This window comes from Drosophila gunungcola, unplaced genomic scaffold, assembly GCF_025200985.1.
Source record: "Drosophila gunungcola strain Sukarami unplaced genomic scaffold, Dgunungcola_SK_2 000107F, whole genome shotgun sequence".
NCBI lineage: Eukaryota > Metazoa > Arthropoda > Insecta > Diptera > Drosophilidae > Drosophila > Drosophila gunungcola.
The window spans coordinates 168,987-184,846 of NW_026453269.1; the positions used below are offsets into that span (position 1 = coordinate 168,987).

At 42.4% G+C, this 15,860-nt stretch overlaps 1 protein-coding gene across 1 annotated transcript in view; it reads left to right on the forward strand.

The window, feature by feature from the left end:
- LOC128265287 (serine-rich adhesin for platelets) overlaps positions 1-15,860 on the forward strand; it is a 38,977-nt gene that overhangs the window by 9,272 nt on the left and 13,845 nt on the right. Inside the window, 8 exon segments of the mRNA XM_053001196.1 lie at positions 7,019-7,082; positions 7,460-7,645; positions 7,764-8,278; positions 8,705-8,890; positions 8,954-9,219; positions 9,401-9,877; positions 9,940-10,893; positions 10,958-15,791. Coding sequence (XP_052857156.1) covers positions 7,019-7,082; positions 7,460-7,645; positions 7,764-8,278; positions 8,705-8,890; positions 8,954-9,219; positions 9,401-9,877; positions 9,940-10,893; positions 10,958-15,791 — 7,482 coding nt within the window.

The window sequence follows — 15,860 nt, forward strand, 5'->3', positions numbered from 1 at the left end:
ATATTTGGCGTGTAATTGGATTTAATGAACTACGGCCCATTGTTGGGTTCGTGGCGTGAGGAAAAACAATGCTAAGTGATGATGGTGATGAATCCGATGATGATGGTGCTGAAGATAAAAGGGAGATGATACATCAAGGCGAAACTGGCAGACAATGGAACAAAACCAAGTGAACTTGAATTCTGCTGTTGCAAATGCAAAATGCTAAATGCAAAAATGCTAATTTTGACATCGATGCAGGCAAAGTGAGTGAGTGAATGGATGAGCATTGACATTGATCACGGCTTGACCAAAGATGGCTCGAAGCGGGGATTTCTATTTGATTGGTTTGCTGCTCTTTGGTTTTCATTTCGTGGGCTAGTTTCACAATTTAAAGTATCGTTTGATAGTTAGGCGGTTTATGGCTCAATTGTGTGAGAGTTGTGGAAAACCGCTTTTCATTTGGTCTTCGTTTGCTGACCCATAATGCATTGATCCAGCGGCAGCCAAGTAAAGATGGACATAATCTCACCCCAACTGCACAGCATCCGGCGACATCAACTTTCGCTTTTCTCATTGATATCAGTATTGGTTTTTGGTCTTTAGTTTTTAGTTTTTTCGGTGGACTGCACTCCTGTCACGCCAAAAGGCGATTAAGAAAGCATAAACTGATGCATTGTGGATCGGGGGCTAACTGGTTCCCTAAGCGGCGAGTCAATGACTGGGTGACTTCTGCTCCGCAATTGGCAAACTCTTGGCTAACTATTGGCCAACTATTGGCCAACTATTGGCCAACTGTTGGTCCACGCAAAGTGCGTTTTTCATTTTTGGCCCGGTCGCTCGGTTGGCTTTTCACTTGGCCAAGCGTTTCGATTCCATTGAGGAAAGTGTCATGACCGATGGGTCAATTGGAGGAATTGGTCAGGGAGTTGATTCGGTACACTGATAACAAACAGGGAATAGTACAAATAAATATCTGACCATTGAGTTCAATATTTTATATTTAATAATTAAATAAAATATTTAATCGAATTCTTAAATACAACGCATATTTTAATGCAAGATTTAATAATGCAATATTTCAACTAATGTGGAAAATGCTTGACTTAAAATAGTTCCATTATGATTTATATGTATTTTTAATAATTTTTTAAATTACATTTTTAGATATAAAAATCAATTCCAAAAGTATAAAAATTTAAACAAATTTGAATAGTTTCTTATTTAAATAACTAAAATCCTAAATTGAGTTCAAAATACAAAAATTCAGTTTTTTAATCAGTGTACCTGATTAAATTGAAATTTTTAAAAGTATTTATTGAAAGCTTTAATATTTAATATTTAATTGGAAATAAGCTATAATTGTTTATGTATTTTTCGAGTTATTCATTATTTTGGCTTTGTTTTTGGTTTAAATAACTGGAAATTATTATGCTGTTCCCTCTATTTACAAAAAATATTAAAGACGTTCAACTAAGAGATTTTTAAATATTTGCTCAATTAACCAAAGCTTTAAGGTAGTTCAATTTTATTGTTATATATTTAGCAATATTTATTCTTTGATTTTTGAAGGGAAGCAAAAGGTTTTTAATTAATCTTAATTATTAAAGAATAGAATTTTTTGGCACTTTGGCAATAGATCTGTGCCCCATTTGTTTACCTTCTAAGTCCGATTGTTATTGTTTTCTGCCGCTGGCCCTGATTCATTTTGGGTCGTGGCCTGAACTGTGCTCGGTTGCCTAATTGAAAATGCCTTGGTTTGTCGGGCTATGAATGAAAATGAAAAGGAAAAAAAACTGAAAGCCAGAAAAAACTAGGACTGAGTTTTTGGGGGACTGGGAAAATCTTTCGCACGCTAATCTCGAGATTGTTGGCCAACAAGCCAACAAGCCAACAATGCTCAACTTTCGCACGGCATAAATCCCGGCTAAATGCATGAGTTAAATGCATCAGCATTATCGCCGTTGATCTTTGGCATTGTGCTCGGTGGTTTTTTTTTCGGATTTGCCATAAGGATTTGCTTGTGGTTTTTCGATTTTATTTGCTTTTTGGCACACCCACTCTGGATTCGAAGTGGACAAGTGGAGTGGCCTGCTCAAATGTCAATACTTTTGTTTACTTTGTAAAACCCTTCATCTTGGCACACCCGCTGCCGCATGCCAAATATTAAAAAAAAAAAACGGGGCGTATACGCAATGTCTCTTGGGAAGACATTGATCTCTGGGGCTCGCTTTTGTTTTATTTTTTGGGGCGTTGACATTGCTCGACGCTCTTTGGTACCTGAAACGTGACATGATGTGCGGCACATTCTACGTGCTACGGAAATTTCCAGTCGATTTCCAGGCGGCAGCGGTACTGCAACAACAGCATACCCTCTTTGAATTTTAAGTTGCATTTCAAGCCGAACCGAACTGAACTTTACTGTACCACAAGAACAACAACAACAACAACAACATTTTTCCCTTTTAGCCAAGTCATGCTTTTCGGCTGTAAATGTGTGAGGTGTTTGGACCTGGATGTAGTTGTAGATGTAGATGGCAGCTGCAAAGAGCTCAGGGATTACGAATAGCCAAAGCATTATCTGTGGAATTTTTGTAGTTTTGTGGAAGCCAAGATTGATGGCCAGCAGACCAGCAATTTACTCCAAAATATTCACACATGATTCACGGCTGTTCGAATGGCAGCAGCGCACACTTCACATAAATTTTGCCAGACAAAAAATAATGAGTCATACATTTAATAGTACAAATATTACCTCTTATGTTTTAAACTCCGAAAAGACGTAAAAAACCATTAAAATCACACCGCAATCATACAAATTTCTGTTATGGTATTCAAAAGCATGGTTAAGTAGCATAAACTTGATTAGTTTTCATAAAACATAATTATTTTGCGGCTAGTACAAAAAAAGTGTTTAAATGAGGCGCTAATTAATTATAAATACTAATTAATCACCAAGTAAATGTGAATAACAAAGTATGTAGCCTTGTGATTTATTGGCTTAACATAATAAATTGAGATAATTATAAAATTTATAAGATTAATTATTGTTTTAGTGGTTTAGTTGAGACTTTATAAACTTTTATAAATGAGTATCAGTTAAATTAAGAACTGAAAAATTCCCAAGTTTAAATGGTTTGTATTTATCTACATAACTTACAGATCTGGCTTAAAGCTATAAATTGAGATAATTAAGGGCTTTATTTGGAATTCAACTTAGTAAACTTTTATAAATGAGTATTAGTTAAATTTTTGAACTGCAAAATTCACAAGTTTTAATTCTCTGATCTAGCTATTTTAATGTTTCAAATATGAAAAGTAATGACTTCATTCGTTAGAGGACCATAAATAGAGTGACTCACTTAATTGGGGCATTTTTAAGTTGGCCAGAAGAAACTCTATTGTAGAGCCCCTTGATTCATGTCTGTCAGCCGTGGAAACAAGCGATTTCTAATTTCTGAGCGACAGCTCAAGTATCCAGCATCGAGCATCGAGTATTGAGTATCTGTATTGGCAATTCGCTTCTCATGATCTCAAAGTTCTCAAAATCAAGTGGCGACCTGCTCCCAATACAAAAAATGCAACGCGATTTATGGGGCTGTTTTTGCTTGGCTCGATTCAAGGTTAAATTCAGATCCAGATTTTATGCAAAGCCAACATGCAACTGTAAAATTACCTACCTATATATATACGCAATATTTGTGAATTTTTACGAGTTTGTTTTTGGTTTTATTTTTTCGTAATGCGATGCCTTACGTAAGCAACGGGCTCTCCAGCTGCAGTTGCAGTACATATATCTGTATATCTCTTAATATGTATATATAAGTGAGTATCTGTATAAATGTGCCACACACACTGGATCTCCCCAAGTGTTGCAACTTGTTGTCGCAGCAGCAGCAACAACAGCAACAACTTGTCCATAAATTGTACCGCCGCTGAGGCTGTAAATCCGGCCAAAACGATTCTCAATTTTGGCCCGCTGTGGAAGCTGCTGTTTCAGCGCCCTGCAGCAACATCAACACAGCAGCAACAGCAACACACTTGTCCATTCCACATTAAGCCTGATTTTAATTGCCAACCGCTAGTTGCAATTAAAAGAAAATATGGCTGGAAAAAATAAAAAAAAACTAAACTAATCTAAAACAAATGTGGCATTTGCCTTTAAGTACATGTGTTGCTGATGTTGCTGCTGTTGCTGCTGTTCACTTTGCGTAAAATCGACAAATTTGTCAAACCAAAGAGTCTGGCCAATCAATGCGAAATGCGAATGCGAATGCGAATGCGAATGCTCATGCGCATTGAACAATCCAAATTGTTGTCATTTCATTTTCATTTAAGTTGTTTAGTTTGTACTTTTTCTTCGTTTTTTTCGGCATGCAATTTTATGTAAGCAGCTGCTGCAGTCGCTGCCATAAAGCAATGTTAAGCAATGCGTAAGCGACAACAGCAATAGCAACAACAACAACAACAACCACCATGTAAATGATGGCTATATAGAAATGTAAATTGCCACAGCGTTCCATAAACATATCTTGTTTACCTATGCTGGTCCAATGACCCAATCAATGTCCACACACACATTTTAATACATTCGCGGTTCGGCTGTTAAATATATGCCATTACCCCACCGCCAGAATGTCTTGAGTGCTTTTGCCTTTTTGTTTTTTGTTTTTTTTACTTTTTACTTTTTGCAGCAGCAAAATGGGACAACAAGTATGCCGGATATGGATACGGTTTACAGTTTACGCTATACGATTTACGGCTAAAGGGGAAAGCTTCAAAGAGCCACCATAGAAACACAAACGCTACCCATTTCGTCGATGTTTTAAGCTGCAAAAAACATTTTGCATGTGCAATTTGGTCCCCACTCTTAGGAAAAACTATTGATTTCAATTTGGGTTAAAAACATAGAAGGTAGCCATTTTTAAAAGCCAATGAACCCTTCTTAAGAAAGTTTAATTCTAAACTTAGCCATTTTCCAAAGCCAATAAACCCTGCTTGAGAAAGTTTTATTCTAAACATAAAGTTGTGTTTAATTTTTCTTTTAACTTAATGTTTTTAATGTTATAACGCTAAACTATTTAACCATTTTTTAATAAGTTTGTTTAATTTTTATAAAATATTTAAAGATCAGTTTTTTATTCTCAAAGTTCAAACTTAAAGTTTTTGTACTTAATTTGGCTTTTAATTAATGGTTTTTAATGTTACAAAGCTAAATTATTTAATCATTTTAAATATATTTAAACATCACTTGCTTTCTTCTTGAAAAATTTTATGTCAATTGATTTAAAGCACTAAATTTGTGTTTAATTTGCTTTTAACTAGCAGTATTTAAAATTTACGTTAAATTTTTCAATTTTTTATTTTAATATATTTGTTAATATTTAATTATATTTCAAGCACCACTTTCTTTTTTTTAGGGATTACACATTAAAAGTTAGATTATTTCTTATTTGTGTTATTTTTTCAACAACTTTCAAATCAATTGATTTAAAGCATTTGCCACACATTTACCTAACTCATTAATTATTTTAAAAATTTAATTAAATTTTATTGCATTTATTAAACTATTAAATTCCTAAAGGTGTATAACAATATTTGTATATCATTTGCTACTCATCATCAAGTGTGCTCATAAATTTTATAAGAAAAACATTGTGTTCATGCTTTTTTGGTCAAAGTTATGTTTATGTATTTTTTCTTATTTATGCAAGACAAAACAAGTGAAACTAGTTTAATTTAGATTTATCGCGCTTTTGTGACTTGTAGACAAGCATATAGCCTTCAAATATGGTATTCTTCATAGAGTCGAATATGCCAAGAAAAAATGTTTGCACAACAGCAATTCTCCGGTTTTAAATTTAATGTACGATCTTAGTTTCTAAACAATTGGCTCAAACAACTTCCCTTTGGATGACGATGATGGCTTTTATTTATAGATAATTGTTTTTTAGCGAATAGAAAGTTTCCCTGTAGCGGGCAAATGCAATTAGCAAAAACTTTACATATAGTAGATATCATGCAGTATAGTATATAGAGAAATGGCCAGCTTGCTAATTAGTTATCAGCTGCGGCAATCCAACCTGTTCGGATCTCATCACTGGCAGATGTTTTTGATGTTTTTTTCGATGATGCTGATGTGTTGTCTTGACTTGATCAATTTTTTATATCCAGGCAACAGTGTTCGCTGTGTGTAAAATTCACTTCGATGAATGAACAATTAAGTTGTGAGTGTGTGTGTGTGTGTGTCAGCCCAAGTAAAAATAAAAAAATAAAAAAAAAAACCGGCATGGCTCACACACACCAGACACACACACACACGCACACGCAATCGAAGTCGAGTTTTTGGTACGAATTGCTTATGTAATCTGGTGTTGTTTCTCTTACGGTTGCTGACCAAAATCCGAAAAAAGATTTGGGCCCATTGTGGCTGCGGCCCAAAACTGTTGTAACACTTTGGCATTTTAATATGAAAATCCGTTTAAGATATTTATATGAGTGTGTGTGACTCAGTTGTGCTCCACAAATAATAATGAGTGGTAGCGTAGTACCGCTTCCTAGTCAGCTGCTTCTCTTATGACACCAAAAAAAAAAGAAAAAAAAACAGGGCGTGGCATTTGCATCTGATTAGCTCGACAATTTGCATATGAAATTCATCTCGACACATCACAGCGAATGTGATTATGTAAGCCGCGATTTGATGAGCGACCTTCATGGGAACCAACCACCAACCACCACTTCTTCGAGTTCGTGTCTTTGAGTCTTTTGTTTTCGCCCAGATTTATGCACTCCACCGATCTCCGATCTGCAATCTCCCATCTAAGATTTCCCCCTATCCATCGATGTCACTGTGTCAATGCTGATGGCCCATGGCGATCTGCGGATTTGCGGCTGGTCTTTCGATATTCGATATGCTAATTGCCGTTGGCTTCCGCCTTGTGCTGCTTTGAAAATCTCAAAAATCCAATTGATATAATTGCCCAACGCTTATTGTTCTCCTTCCTTATTTCTTATATATTTTTCCTCTTATTTCTTGCAGTTCCGGCGTGGAGCGGCCTGGCAAACGCTCTTCCTGCTCTGCGCTCTCGCCTATTGCATAAATGGTAAGTCTTCCTTTAGCTTAATATAAACTAAACAAAAGAACATAAATAAGGTAAATTTGCATATAGAATATGAATTAAATAGATTTCTTAATAATAAAAATAGTTAACAGATAGAAAAAAGATCTTTCACTCTGAATGCACTTTATTTTTCTTTTATAAAATCTGACAGATTTAGACACATTTCACATTTGATAAAATTAGACTTGTTTTAAACATCTTATTTGGTATTACAAATTTATTAAAAAATTATATTTACACTTAGGGAATTTTTTGCAACAGTATAAATTAACAACCAATTTGAGTTATGCTGCTCAGACTGCCACTAAATCATTTTCCATTTTCCAACCCCCTATCAATTACGATTGTTTCAAAAACAGAAGCCAGCAGCGAGGGTCGCGTGGTCTGCTACTACACAAACTGGAGTGTCTATCGGCCGGGCACCGCCAAATTCAATCCGCAGAACATCAATCCATACCTGTGTACACATTTGGTGTACGCATTCGGTGGATTCACCAAGGATAACCAGATGAAGCCCTTTGACAAGTACCAGGACATCGAGCAGGGTGAGTAAAGTAACGCAGACACGCCCCCTCTCCTTCCGTCGAGTTAATTTGACTCGCCTTTAATTTCCTGTCCGTCTGATGGAGCCCCTTATATATATGTTTGCATGTCTATTTGCAGGTGGCTATGCCAAGTTCACTGGACTAAAAACGTACAATAAGCAGCTGAAGACCATGATTGCCATTGGCGGTTGGAACGAGGCCAGTTCCAGATTCTCGCCATTGGTGGCGAGCAACGAGCGCCGGCAGCAGTTCATCAAGAACATCCTGAAATTCCTGCGTCAGAATCACTTCGATGGCATCGATCTGGACTGGGAGTATCCGGCCCATCGAGAGGGTGGTAAATCGCGGGATCGCGATAATTATGCCCAGTTTGTCCAGGAGTTGCGAGCCGAATTCGAAAGGGAAGCGGAGAAAACAGGACGCACGCGACTTCTTCTGACCATGGCCGTGCCCGCTGGCATCGAGTACATCGACAAGGGCTACGATGTGCCCAAGCTGAACAAGTACCTCGATTGGTTCAATGTCCTCACCTACGATTTCCACTCCTCGCACGAGCCATCGGTCAACCACCATGCCCCGCTCTATTCACTGGAGGAGGACTCCGAGTACAACTACGATGCCGAGTTGAATATTGTGAGTTATCTCTTTGATTATATCTACCAAAATGACCAAAAGCCTAGAGAAATCAAATCAAGTTTCGGTTGTTCTGTCAAAATCATGGAAACTATAGTCAAAAGTTGTAATTTCTTACCTCGTTGGTTGAGTTATAAAATTTCTAATCAATTTGCATTTACAGCTTAAACATTTTGTTTTTCTTCAATTTTTGCATAAAATTATGAAATGACAATCTTTCTATGTTAAAATGTTAAACCTCTTTGAATACGTTATTATTTTTCCAATCGATTGGCATTCACAGCTAAAAAATTTTATTTTTGGGCAATTTTTGCAAAAAATTGTCATGTAACCCCATATGGTCCAAAGAATTAATTTTTCGAAATCAAATGGGGTGTAGAATTTGTGTAATTTAATTTGTTATAAAAATATTCTGAACTTACGCAGGACTACTCCATCAAATACTACCTGAAAGCGGGTGCCGATCGTGACAAGCTCGTTCTGGGCATTCCCACCTATGGACGATCCTACACTTTGATCAACGAGGAGAGCACCGAACTGGGAGCACCTTCCGAGGGTCCGGGCGAGCAGGGCGATGCCACTCGCGAGAAGGGCTATCTGGCTTACTATGAGGTTGGTTTATAGTGCATTTGCCTAATAAAAAGGTTTACTTAACACTCTTCAATCCCCAACCAGATATGTCAGACTCTAAAGGACGATCCCGAGTGGACGGTGGTGCAACCGAATGCCAATGTGATGGGACCCTATGCCTACAGGCGCAACCAGTGGGTGGGCTACGATGACGAGGCCATCGTGCGCAAGAAGGCCGAGTATGTGGTGGCTCAGGGACTGGGTGGCATCATGTTCTGGGCCATTGACAACGACGATTTCCGCGGCACCTGCAACGGCAAGCCATATCCTCTGATCGAGGCTGCCAAGGAGGCCATGGTGGAGGCACTGGGGTAAGCAAATTACACAGCTGTGGTCAAAATAATAGTAGACAATGTAAAGGGCTCAAAAGCATACCTCAAAGGCATCGGAGCACTTTTCTTTTAATTTATCGTAGTGCTTACAAATAAACAAAATGCGGTTTGAACAACCGTTCATATTTTTCATATTCTAATGGGTTTGTTACCATTCCAGACTGGGCATCAATGAGGTGGCCAAGCCAAGTGGCCCGCAGAAACCCTCAAGATCTCGCAGTCGCGATAATGCCGCCACCAGGAACCGTCTGAACGGCAAGACCGAAGCTCCGGCCAGCTCCAGGCGACCCAGTGCCACTAGGCGACCAGCTATCAGCTCCACCACCACTCATGCACCACCGCCGAGCACCACCTTCAAGCTGACCGAAGCCGAGGGATCCTCGCTTTACATTGGAGGTAGGGCATCCACCACGCCACCACCGCCAACGACGCCCGATCCAGGGTCGGACTTCAAGTGCGAGGAGGAGGGCTTCTTCCAGCATCCCAGGGATTGCAAAAAATACTACTGGTGCCTGGATAGCGGACCCTCTGGTCTTGGCATCGTGGCTCACATGTTTACTTGTCCATCGGGCCTGTACTTTAATCCGGCCGCAGATTCCTGTGATTTTGCACGCAATGTGCCCTGCAAGACCAAGAAGTATGTGTTGTTTTCTAATATTTTTAAAAGTTGTTAATATAATTTGTTTTTTTATTTAATAGATCCACCACAGTGGCTCCAGTGACCTCCACAACACCGCTGACGACCACAGTGCGCTCGAATCGAGTGACTGCTGCACCCACAGCTCGTCCAGTGTATCCACGCACCACTACGAGCACCACAACAAGTACGACAACAACCACCACAACAACGCCAGCCAGTGTTGATGAAGATCTAGAGTACGAAGAGGACACCGATGAACTGTCGCCAAGCAAATCCACCGACGCCGAGGAGGATCCGCAGGTGATCAAGGAGCTGATCGACCTGATACGCAAAGTGGGTGGTGTGGAGCAGCTGGAGAAGCATCTATTGCGCAACAAGGATGGATCGATCACGTTGAAGGAGAACTCGGCCAGTGGTGCGGCGACCACACCTTCTACAATCAGCAAATCTCTCTATGATCGTGTCCTGAGTCGACCCGGCACATTGAGTTCCTTTACCCGCAATCGTTTGAAGTTCAGCGAAGCCACAGAGACGAGCACGGAGGCCAGTTCTTCGAGTGGTTCATCGAGTGGTTCATCGAGTGGTTCATACTCCAAATACTCTTCAGTGTTGAGGGGTAATAGCCGCCAGGGTCCACAAAACGAGGGCATTGAAAAGTTGGCCGAATTCGATGGTTTCCTGAAGGAACGCAAACAATATGTGACCATCAATCGTCATCGATCTGCCAGTCAGGGAGATGAGGTCGAGCATGCAGATCTGCAGGAGGAGGAGGAGAATCTGTCGGAAGTTGAGACCACAACACGTCGTCCCTTGAGCTCAGTCACGCCCTCCTACACAAGTCTAAGGCGCACAAGGCCAACCACAGTGGCACCTCCAGCAGAAAAATCCGAGGAGGAGGCGGAGGAACAAACCCAGACTCAGGTAAAATCGTATGCCACCTTGAGCCGCACGCGTGGACGCACTACCACCTCACCAGAGGTCACGGAAGCGGCGCCCAGTTCGACAACCAATCGGTGAGTGATGTGAAATTTATCTATTGTTCTTATAATTTAATGAAATAATTGCCCTTTTTTATAGCTACAAATACTTTGAGCGTTCGCGACCCACCAAGAGTGCAAATGCCGAGGATGTGGAAGACCCAACCGAGGACGAAGAAGAAGACTACGAGGACGAGCAAAAGGAAAATGTTACGGTACAGAGCAAACAAACCACAAACACACGTAAATATGCGAGCATCGGCCGCAGAACAACCACCACCACAACAGCAACACCAGAAACTACAACAACAACAACAACCGCCGGCACTGAGACTGCCAAGGCCAGCACCACCACAACCACCAACAACAAGAACCACTACAACAGCAGCAATAACAACAACAACAATGTGAAACTGAATAACCTAATACCAACAGAAGAGAATATCACAGCAACACCCAGCACCACTGCCCAATCCGAAACCACCACAACCACAACTAACGAAACCACTGAACCAAATGAAAGCACCTCAACCACCACCACATCCATAACTAACAACCTGCATACCACCACCACACCCACACCAATTGCAGCATCCACTGTCCCAACAACCAACAATGGCCTTAGCTCAGACTCTCTGCTAGCCACCGAGCTGAGCGAAGCCTCACCCACCCTCCTTCCTTTCGATCCTGACTTAGCAACGACAACAACAACAACCACAACAACAACGGAACCCGAACTGGACACCACAACAACAAACACACCGAAAACAACAACAACCACAACCACGGGCAACAGCGAACTGAATGACGTAAACAACGTGGACGAGGACAGTGAGGTAACAAAAACTAAGACCCAGTACAAGTATGCAACCACCAACCGTCGACGCATAACCACAACAACAACAACCACCAACAACAACAATGCAGAAGCAGTGAACGATGCTAGTCCAACAACAAACGGTTTGAGTAGTTTAAATAGAATTAGAACCAATCCGGGCAGAAGGCAACCCCAACCACAACCACAAGAACAGACCCAAACAACAACCACCGAACCAAACCTTTCTAGTCCCAGACCCTTTGGTTATCCCCGACGACGCACTCGACCCACAGCCAGCACCAGCACCACCACCACTGTCCCCCAAACCGATAACGATAATGATAACAATACCAATAACGATAACGAAACCGATGAAGTTGCGCAAGTAGTGAAGAAGACACGACTATCTCCAGGGGATAGGTCCAAGGTGAGTGCCAGTCTTCCACCAACAGCAACCAAAACAGCAATCAACACACGAACCAAAACCTCCTCACTGCACCACCAAGAATCCCAAGTAGATGTAGCTAACGGTAACGGTGGCAATAGCTTAAGGCATGAAGTAGTAGTTAGCTCTAGTTTAAGTCAATCCCAAAACCACAACATTGATAGCGATGTATCCAGCACCACCACCACCGAACCGCACGTCAAGTACACTTGGCGCGGGGTGCGAGGTCCTACATCTAGGCGTACAGTGGTTCCCAATTCTCTAGCTGCCGGTGACGATAAGGACTCACGTCGCTTTGCCGGCAAGCAGTTGAACGCGGAATCAAATGTGGAAGAGGACCTTCCCACCACCACCAAGTTCCGCAGTCGTCGTTTAAATTCCGCCGAAGAAGAGTCCGAAGTGGCATTAGAGGAGCAAACGAAAACGACATTGCATGGTTCCCGTAGTTACCAAAGTATTCAACGCACCGCTAGCAGAGCCATCTCGGATGATTCTCAAATCCACTACAAGGCCATAACGCGCAATTCCGAAGGTGGAGCCACTCTCACTGCAGGCCGAAGTTCCAGTTTCGTAAGAAATCTGGGCGAAGCAGCCAAAACATCATTGCCTCTGCATCAACCTGTAAGTAGAGGTGGCCAGATTGTAGAAAGCACCACCGAAGACGAGAATGTGGCTGCCGAGATAATCGATGATGAGAAGCGAGGAGAGACCAAGGCCCCGGCTGGAAGTGAAAATACAGATGACAGCAACACGGCTACCGAACAGGAATCTCCGGAAATTGTCACTGCAGCTGCACCATCACAGCCGGAAGTCACCACTCTGCCTTCAGAAACTTCAGATTCTAGCAGCTCAACAGAAACACCTGTTAGCAGCACCACCGAAAAATCTGAGGAAAGCAGCAGCAGTTCCACAGAAATGAATTCCGTTAAAAAAGAATCTAAGGAAGCGATAGAAACCGTCAAGCTCTTAAGTTCAGACATCGACACCAAAGTATCGTCGACAGAAGCTCCAATTAGAAGCACAGCTATTCAATCTGAAGACTCCAGCAGCAGTACTACCGAATCTAACTCAGAAGCTCTAGTAAAAGAAACTGCAACTGATATCAGCGAAAGCTCCACAGAATTACCTGTCAGCAGTACTGAATTACCAGAAAGCAGTAGCACTAGCACCAAAGTCGTTTCCCACGAGGAAACCACGACAACTACAGAAAAATCAACTAGACGTCCTTTCAACCGCTTTAGCTCAACTACAACTGAAACTGTGGCAGAAGAAGAAACAACTACCACCGCCGGTCCAAGACGTCGTGTTATAGTGCGCACCAAAACCAGCACGACCGAAGCAGAAAGTGATGCTCAATCGACCACAGAAGGGCCGAAAAGACGCAGTTTCTATAGAACCAGCACCACAGATGCACCTAGCAGCACCGCTGAAGCAGAAAGTGAGTCACAGTCAACAACCGAAGGACCAAAGAGACGCAATTTCTTTAGGTCTAGCACTACTGAGACACTTAGCAGCAGCAAAGAGGCACCTAGCAGTCCCACTGAACCAGAGAGTGATGCCGAATTAAGTACAGAGGGTCCAACGCGTCGTTCGTTCTTTAGAAGTAGCACAACTGAAGCTTCAAGCACAGCCTCAACTGAAGATACTAATAGCAGCTCAATTGACGTTGAGGCTGAAGTAGACACAACAACCACTCGTCGTTCGCTTTTCCACAATAAGACGCCGATCACCACAGAAGCCACAACAACAACTGAAGAAGAAGCCGAAGTGAGCAGCACCACCAGACGTAGTCTCTTCCGTACCAGCAGCACCACAGAAGGCACGACAACAACCACCACTACCACCGAAAGTGAAAAGGAGAGTGAGACCACAACAGCCCTGCCAAGACGTCGTGTAATAGTCAGAGGTAGTTTTAGGCCACGCAAAGAGGGAGACCTCTCCTCTCTTCTAGCGGCAGATGCCAACAAAAGAGCCAGGAACAACCACAGCACCACGAGCACAGAAACACCTGATGGTCATTCGTCTTCTTCCAAAGAAGAGGAAACAGAGCAGCAACAAGAAGAACCGCAAAGAGTGGAGAAGGTATATAGTGGTCGCACTTCGTTAAATGGCGTTCGCAATCGCACCACCACAAAAACCGATAACCTGGGCAACGGAATCACCCGCACTCGCACCACCTACGTGCGAACCCTTGACGCGGGGCAAAAGGTGGTGAAGCGCATCCACACCAAAACCGTGGAGGAGAAACCCGCCGAGTATGAGTACATAATTGATGAAGTGACCCACCCACCGCCACCGAGCACCACACCTCGCACGGTGACACGCAATCGGGGATCCGTGCGCTTTGAGAGCAACGATCTGTCTTCGCTACTGGCCTTGGACTTTTCCTCACGCAACAACCGCAAGAAACAGGGCCAAACGGAAACAACGGTGACCAAAACGCGAAGACGCCTTCTCAAGAAACCCAAGGAGACCATCGAACACGAAGAGGTTGAAGAATTCGAGTATGAAGCAGGTCACGAAGTGGGTAACGAAGTGGAAGAGGCACCACAAGTAAGCACCACAGCTAGGCCCATAATCCGTAGAACCAGACCGACGAGAGGCATTACGACAACAACAACCACTGAAATACCAAACGAAATCGAGGCTAGCACTCGCAGGGCAAGCTTTGCCTTTAAGCGCCCCACGAAGGCCAGCATAACCACTGAAGAACCAAGTACTACATCCACAGAACCCACCAGTGCCTCAGAAGCCACCACCAGAAAAGTTCTTGCCTTCAGAAGACCCGTGAGCACAACAACCACTGCAGCTCCGATTCAAGATGAGCCTACAGAGGAGACAATCTCTTCCGCCGTAGAAGCCACCACCAGAAAAGTTCTTGCCTTTAGAAGACCCGTGATCACAACAACCATTACAGCTCCAAATGAAGATGAGTCTACAGAGGAAGCCATCTCATCCGCCATAGAAGCAACCACCAAAAGAGTTCTAGCCTTTAGAAGACCTGTGAGCACAACAACCACTGCAGCACCAATTGAAGACAAATCCACAGAAGAAGCAACCTCTTCCTCCGTAGAAGCAACCACCAGAGCTATTCTAGCCCGTAGAAGACCCGGGACCACAACAACAGCCACCCCAGCTTCCATTGAAGACGAATCTACTGAAGATCTGTTGGCAGCGGCCAAGGAGAAGTATACAAACCGTCTTAGAACCAGCACCACTTCGACAACAACCACTACGGAGGCAACAACAACAACCACCACCGAAGAAGATTTAGGCGATCTTAAAGTACAGCTCAGCAATGCGATCAACCGCTTGCAATCAGAGAACAAATTGGAAAGCCAGACAATCACCAAGGAAAGTGAAACAGCAGGAGACGAAGGCGATGAAAAGCTTTCTCTGCCGATTTATCATAGAAGAAAGTACTATCAGTATGTGAAGGATTCACCCATTACCTACATTGACAAATCCCCCGCACCACCAGATATTGAGAGTGTTACTGTGAACATTAAACAGCAAATCCATGATGTTTTCAATGTGAGTGAAAATGAGACGCCAACTAATACCTTGGGCAATGAGGGCGAAGGCGATGACCATCGCCAGGCTATGGAGCAGGCCAAGGAAATTAATGCCGAACTCGGTCATTTTTTATTGAAAACCCCCGGGTCAAAATAGGTCACCCGGGGGCAAAGTTGGTCGGATCAGGAGAGGAAACCCTAGATGATGATGAGATAACCGCTGACA